Source organism: Sphaeroforma arctica (genome assembly GCF_001186125.1).
Source record: "Sphaeroforma arctica JP610 unplaced genomic scaffold supercont1.1061, whole genome shotgun sequence".
Classification (NCBI taxonomy): domain Eukaryota; class Ichthyosporea; order Ichthyophonida; genus Sphaeroforma; species Sphaeroforma arctica.
In genome coordinates this window covers 8611-16029 of record NW_014039497.1, presented here as the reverse complement: position 1 = coordinate 16029, position 7419 = coordinate 8611, and the positions used below count along the sequence as shown (strand labels likewise).

The window sequence follows — 7419 nt, the reverse complement described above, 5'->3', positions numbered from 1 at the left end:
TCCCGGCTGCCTAAAATCCCTTCATTTGTGTTCATGGGTCCACTCATGCGTATAATACACCGACAGTGATATATTCGCCTTCCTTTCCAATTGCAACAGCAGGTTTTTGATAGTTTAGTGACATGCTACCTGTACAAGCTTTCTGTGGTCCTCCCTACAATCGCAAGCTTACCATGCTGCATAGGAAACTCCAGTTCTGTGAGATGAAAGCGTATTTACTCATACCAGCAACCTAGTATACTATTACACCTGTACGACGGTTTTATTGAATAGTACCAGGACATCTCTTACGCATCACTAGCCTAAACGCGCTCATGCCAAGTTTGATATATCTTACACTTGCTTGCTGTTTTATCACCTGGCTTTAGAAGCACTCTGGTTTGTGTACCAGGTTGACTATTCAAACTAAGAACTAAGTTAGCGTGCATCCGTCATCAAGCATTCGTAGGCATTGTTTGTTGCAAGACGAAAGGTAAACACTTATAACCGATTATCGAAGAGATCTGGCCTAGAAATTTAGCGGAGGGAAGTTACTTTGCATACACATCATTAGCCTCAACGCGCTCATTTCAAATTGAGATATTTGACACGTGCTGCTGTAAAGATGTGCACAAGGCCATGTTTCTGGTGACCGACTTTTTAGGTCCGCTATGTTGCGACATATACATCTTGTGGTGTTATTTCCTCCCGATTATATATCAGTCGGAAGAGTTTGGTAACGTCCAGATAAAATCTACCAATGTAGTTTGTAAACCAGGAAAGATAAGGTGTTTGCTTGATCAGGCGTTGGATTGTTTTCTCTGTTGTTGTAATTGCTTTAACACAGCTACGATGTGAAATACCATGTGTACTCTATAAATTGGGCTGTATATTATTATTAACCTATTTACTCTCCTCCAATCACATCGACGACGGGCTTTCGTCAGGGTCATAGCCTCTGATATGCGGTCGCGCATAGGTGTGCGGCCTCTCCACCGACAGCATGTGTGCACTGGGCGGTGTATGCACACGTGGTGAAAGCTGAGGCCCACGTGGTGACATCTGATGTCCACGCAGTGATGTCCCACTGCTACCCATGCCCGACTCATTACTGTTGCTGTATAGCATAGAGCTGCTTCTGTGGTTCTTATTGGACACCGGTCCACATTCATAATAGTGGAAGGTGTCCGAAGAATTACTCCCCACACCCAACACGTGCGGCGTTGAGTGTGTCTCGTCCTCCATGAAACTGTATAAAAACTTAGCCCTCGCATCGGAGTCCCCTACCATCGGCGTGTTCGGCGTCGCCACCAGATAGTTCCCGGAACTTTCCACATTGTGCAATACCCGCGGGCCTGCTTGGCTCAGGCTCTCACTGGGCTTCATCGATAGATGTGCTGCCTGTAGGTAGTGTCCTGTAGACGCCACCTGCTGCAAGTTTTGGCTCTGTTTCCGCTGCGCTGGCGCTTGAGCTGGCGCTTGCGCTTGTGCTTCCATTACATACTGTGAGCGCAGGTGGTCCTGATCAAAGCAACTGCTGATGTACCCAGTCCTGTTGCCCGAGGACTTGTTGTCCAGATTCCGCTTGCGGACTATCTCGCCCAGGGTGAAGCTCAGATTTTCCCCAATATCGGCGAAGTAGGGCCGGTCGTTTGGTTCTTCCTGCCAGCAACTAAGCATGATATCATACAATGATTCGGGACAGTGCTTCGGTCTCTCCAGCCGATACCCGGTCTCGATCTTGGCGAGTATCTCGTGGATATCTCCCGGACCATACGGCAACGCAGCAAGGCTCGCAATCTCCCACAGCACCACCCCGTACGACCACACATCAGACTTGGTGCTGAACACGTGCCTCTGCACGCTTTCCAAGGCCATCCACCTCAGCGGCAGCGCAGCATTATCGCCCACCTCGAATATCTCCTTGTCCTTGTAGGCTCCTTTCTCCTTCTTCAACTCGTCCTCGAAGTTCGGGAAACACGTGTTGAAGCTGATCACACTATCCGGACGCCTGCCATTGGGCAGCAGCTCCACTGAGCCTGAACACGTGGTACCATCAATGCACTCACCCGTTGCTTGGTCAATCATGCCCAGGTCATGTCCCTTAAACCCTACCATCTGAGCCATGGTAATGGGCGGCACATTGGCCCGCTCGTCTCCGCCAGACTCCATATACTCGTTGCCTTCTTCGCTGTAGCCCTCGTCGTCTTCGTGTGCGTGTGCGTGTGCGTGTGCGTGTGCGTGTGTGTGTGCGTGCGCATGGGCCTTATAGCCAGTCTCCGGTGTCGATGCATATGATTTCCGCATGGCATCACTGGCATACCCGAGCCCATCTTCGTCTGAGCGTGTCCCATGGTCACCGAGCATGTGCGTGTGTGATCTGCTTGTTCCATCTTCCTCCTGCTCGGATATACTGTGTGTGGCGCTGGCCGTACTGCTGCGTCGGGCACCCCGACTGCTTCCATGCGACGTGGGCCGGGGGCGGGGCTTGACCTGAGGAGACACCCCGCTGTGTGTCTGTGTGTGCGAGACCTCCCCTGTATGGGCACCTACATCCATAGCCCTGGCAGCCGTTATTGCCTCCGTGCTGCTGATTGTATCCTCATCAGAGTGCGTATAGGCCTGTGATTCCCTGACACCCATGAAGAGAGCATCTGTGCTGGGCCCCTGGTGCAGCCGCACCTTGCCCCCATTACGGCCCATATACGATGGACCGCTACTCTTTTGCTTGTTTGCCAGTGGTTCGGGGGCAAGGTGCTTGGCAGTAATGTTGATATACCCCCTTTCTTCATTAGCACCTACCTGTGAGACCGGTTTTGACCCGCGCGCAAGGCGCTTGGCATTTATGTTCAGATACCCCATTTCATCATCTACACCTGCCTGAGAGACTGGGCTTGATCTGCCCATATATTGGTGGCGTGGTTGTTGTGGAACATTATACAAACTCTGGCGGTGCAACTCATAGGACTGTAGTTGACCCTGGGGCTGTTCTGATTCTTGGTAGGCTGGCTGTTCTTGGTAGCATGGTGATCCTTGGTAGGGTTGTTGTTGTTGTTGGTGGTAGGAGGGTGGTCGTTGGTAGGACAGTTGTTGTTGGAAGGGTTGGCCGTTGTTTGGCTGCATCACGCTCTGCTGTATGTTCTGGTGCATCTGCCCGGGCATAGGTCCGTGAATACTCCCCTCTACCACACCCCTGTCCTCCATCTGGCCTGGGGCCCAGCTCGCTCTCCTGATTCCCAATATCCTATCGCCCACCACTACCAGATTATTCATCAACGTGTCGGCGGCTACCCTCAGTGACTTTCGATTCTTCTCGATGGTGGTATGCGATACGTTATTGGTATTACTGGTGCTATTGCTGTACATACTGTGCTGACCATGGCTCACTCCCCAGTGCTGCTGCGGGTGAGTCGATGCCGGTTGTGCATACAAACCCGTCGGGGTTGGAACTGGTATAAATGCGCCCATGCCCTCAAAGTCCGCCACTACATCGCCAGACGACTGCCTGAGCAAATCGCTACCTTCATTCCCTGTGCACCCGACCCGCAGGATCTGGTTGTACGTCTCCTTCTTGTACTCTTTGGACTTGTACCGCTTAGAGCTCCCCGCCCGATTGCTCAGTGTTTTCGGGTCACTCTCCCCGAGCACCCCCAGACTATTCGTGGTCATGCTTGTGGTCATAGACAGGTACGGGTTCATCACCTGCACCTTGTTGTCGGTGCTCTGCACAATCACCTGAACGTTCTCCAGTATCCGCGACATCCCGAAATCGCTGACCTTCAATATCGGGACGCCGTGTGAGTCCGGGGTGGGCGGGCCCAGGAGACAGTTTCTGGAGGCCAAATCTCGGTGCACTATGCCCTTGCTCTCGAGATATATCATACCCTCAGCCAACTGATGGGCCAGTGCCAGTACAGCAGTGGTAGGTAGATACTCGCCATCACGTCCCTTGAGATAGTCGTAGAGACTACCCAAAGGAAGGTACTCCATGACCACGCATGGAATCTGCTGGTGCAGTCGTTTCGTCACGCCTGAATCAGAATAGCGTGAAGGCAACCACCGAGGTGATATCAGTAGTTGGCTCTGTGATACGTACTCTATGATGTAAGGTACGACTATGTAGATGTGCATTGTTCTGTGGATTTAGATACCGTGCATGCGATGGACGTAACAAGGGACAAACGATAATTTGGGAAAACTACAAGAGTTCGTGAATGTGCGGCATAGTATGAGCAAATATTTATATATCTCCATCGCTACCTAGCTGCATACAGACATTGGCATACTCGGTACTTTACGAGTTCCACTTAAAAATTGATCAAGCCTGTACATACCTAACACGTACGCTACGTGGGGGTGATCAAGTCGGTTCATCAAGTCCACTTCTCGCAGTACCTCTTCCTCACTGTTTTCTTCTAATATGCGCAGTTCCTGATTGATTCGTTGCGAAACGGCGGTATTGTGAGCAGGGGTAAGAACAACTTAAATGTTTACTTGAAATATGAAGTAACGTGAATGTTGTACTCTATTGAAAGACACAATCACTAAGGACACGAGGTCACCCATGAGATACCTTGATTGCAACAGGGATGAGCGCCCCCTGATGTTTGAGTACGCCTCTATGGACGTTTCCAAACTTTCCGCTGCCGATAATGGACTCCTTAAAGAGATTTTCTAACGGTACGTACTTAGAACTGAGTATAAGTATATTTAAAAGAAGGGTGTGTGTGATTAAAGGATTGAAAAGGTGTTAGGTAATCATCAATTCACGCAAATTCAATCCGCGAAAGCAATTCATATTCGCATGAACAACACATAACATCAGTACATAGGTCCAACGGAAAAAAGATACTGACAGCATACGACACCGATGTCTAAAGCTAAGCCCTGGCTACAAATGAGACCACATACTTGGCTGCGCGAATTTTCCGCAGTGTGTTATCTTGCGCGGTGTAGTTCTCAAACACGGATTCGGAAAAGTACGGATTTTTGCCTTTGCCCATCCACCGATCGTAGTGTTTCTTCTGGTTGTGTTGTTTGCGTAGCCGCACCGCTAGATACACCGACAGGGCCAAGGCCAGGGCACATACTACAATACCTGCAATTATACCGGCTGCAGAACGATGGAAAGGTGCCGATGGGCCGTGTGAGTCAACCGAGGGATGTACAATATTGGAATAGGGGGAGCCCACTCAATGAACGAGATACCCTCAGCGTAAGTACCGTACGAACCTCACAAATTAATCGATGAGCGGAGGAGATTCGCGCACTGCAACAACACACCACAGAAGCGCAGGGTATGAAAGCGTCTAGCTGTAACTACTGTTGTCTTGTATAGGCAAGGATGATATAGAACAAAACGCATGAGCACAAAAATGGAGTTCGCAGATGCGCTCCTGTGTTATGCCTGTTGCTACGGGTCGAGAAACAGGTTGAAATGACCAAGATGTACCTTTTTACTATTCTCGTATTCTCGGGCATGCATGATTTATGGGCATCTACAAACAACGCCAAATTAAGTCACAAGTTTTGTGATGGCAGGTCCGAAGCTTAAGACTTCTGCTGCGTGGTGAAGTTGAATCATAGCACATTCATTGTATATCGCGGATACACATTCAACCAGATATGGTATTGCTTTATATGACATTTAACTCAACTAACATACATTTGAAACTTTTTAGCAGGCATATAAGTCCCAAATAGGTCACCAGATACATCGATTTCAAAATTCCGCAACTTTTACCTTATAATACAGTACTTAGCATATGATTGCAAGCACTAGATTCGCGCAACTACTCATACCTGATATTTCTTTTTTCACGGTATACTTCTGTCCAGGACCACCGATGTTTCCAAACGGTACTACCACCCCAGAGTCTACAAACGAATTCTCAGCAAGGGTGACTTGACTCTCAACCACTGCACCACTGGCAACTCTTGAATTTGGCCCAAATTTAACGGCTGTACGGCGTCGACAAATAAAAGATTGTCAGAGGTAGGACTAGTTGGTCTTGAATACAATTGCAGGGACAAAATTTTGAACGGGCTGGACACGGCAAGTGCAGATGACGAACGCTTCGATGCCTCGGGAGAAGAATCTCATGTGCTGATTGAGTGAAAGTGAACCTAATGCCTAACTCGTTGCTGATTGATAGTGTACTCATATGACCATTTGGTTCTATTAAAACTACATTCTGAGGATTAAAAAGCAAAAAAAAAACCCCCTGAATGATATTGCATGTTCAATGACAAACATACACGCTAGACAAAATTTGTGTACACCAGTAGCAAATGAAACATTATAGAACTTGAAAGCACATATGACTATCTTGAAAACACAGACGTCTGGAAAGACAGATAAACCCAAATCATCAATTCCCGGTAGACATCTTGCAAAAGAGGGGAGGCTAGTAAACCGGTTTGATGGGAAGATCACTTACAACTTCCGATTTCGACATTATCTCCCAATGTGTTGTCTATGCCGATTGTTGCATTCTCACCGACCGTAGACCCAACCCCCAAATTGAAGCTGCAATGAGACATGGTTGCCACAAACAGTCGGCTAGGTAAGTAACACTTTGTTTTGGAGGAGAACGGCTACAACTGCACGGACTATCACAGTCATGCGCAAGACTACAAACTCCCTCAGTCAACGATATAACTTGTAAGGTGGGTGGCGATAGTCTACTACAGACAACTGACTGACTTGGCAGTATCTAGTGTCACAACAGTTGGGCCCAGCATGGTAACCCAACTTCAAGTATTTCGAGCATTCGCGTGTATAGGAAAAGAGTGGGTCAGAAACACTGCAAACTTGATAAATCTACTTACCCTGATCCTACGTTGCTATTATCCCCGATACTCGATCCCGATTCCAGACGTGCACGCGCACCCAATGCAACACCGTCACCGACCGAAGCGTCTGGTTTTAACGTACAGTTGTAACCGATTACACTCTCGTCCCCTATGTCGACACCATCGTGCAGTTGAGCAAGCGATCCTATGATAGTATTCGCTCCAATCGCCACATCTTTGCCTATTGCGTCGTTCGAATCAGGGAGAAAGATTGACAAAAGTAGAAATGTTGATCAGAAATCAGGGCGCAAAATTTAAAAAAATCAGAATCTGGCTGACCATATTAACTGCCGCCCTAGAACAATGAGGTGATCAGTCGTGGATATTCTCCTGCAGGCCATGTCCTAAGCAGATCTTATCAAGAACGAGATAGAGCTATAACGTTTTTTGTCACACATTTCTAAACAAGAACATATACAGTAGGATCATGCAATATAAACATGTATATATTCTTATGTATACGTATATATGTACATATATTACATATATTACATATATTACATATATAACATATATTACACACATATATATATATATGTGTGTGTGTGTGTGTGTGTGTGTGTGTGTGTGTGTGTGTGTGTGTGT

General features: G+C 47.8%; 2 protein-coding genes across 2 annotated transcripts in view; both read right to left on the bottom strand.

Annotated features, from left to right (window-relative positions):
• Nucleotides 1–248: 248 nt before the first annotated feature.
• On the bottom strand, nt 249–4110 carry SARC_09847 (TK protein kinase; the record flags this gene model as incomplete). Its single annotated transcript, XM_014296127.1, has 1 exon — nt 249–4110. One exon carries the CDS (start codon nt 4108–4110, stop codon nt 901–903), a length of 3210 nt encoding a protein of 1069 aa, XP_014151602.1. The 3' UTR covers nt 249–900.
• A 129-nt stretch (nt 4111–4239) lies between these two features.
• SARC_09846 (hypothetical protein) overlaps nt 4240–7419 on the bottom strand; it is a gene marked incomplete at its 3' end in the record, with an annotated part of 4920 nt that continues 1740 nt past the window's right edge. Inside the window, exons 3-8 of the mRNA XM_014296126.1 lie at nt 6811–7015; nt 6420–6508; nt 5782–5940; nt 4891–5092; nt 4553–4673; nt 4240–4410 (exon numbers count right to left, since the gene is read on the bottom strand). Of these exons, the coding sequence (XP_014151601.1) occupies nt 4240–4410; nt 4553–4673; nt 4891–5092; nt 5782–5940; nt 6420–6508; nt 6811–7015 (947 nt within the window). The remainder of the gene's footprint in view (nt 4411–4552; nt 4674–4890; nt 5093–5781; nt 5941–6419; nt 6509–6810; nt 7016–7419) is intronic.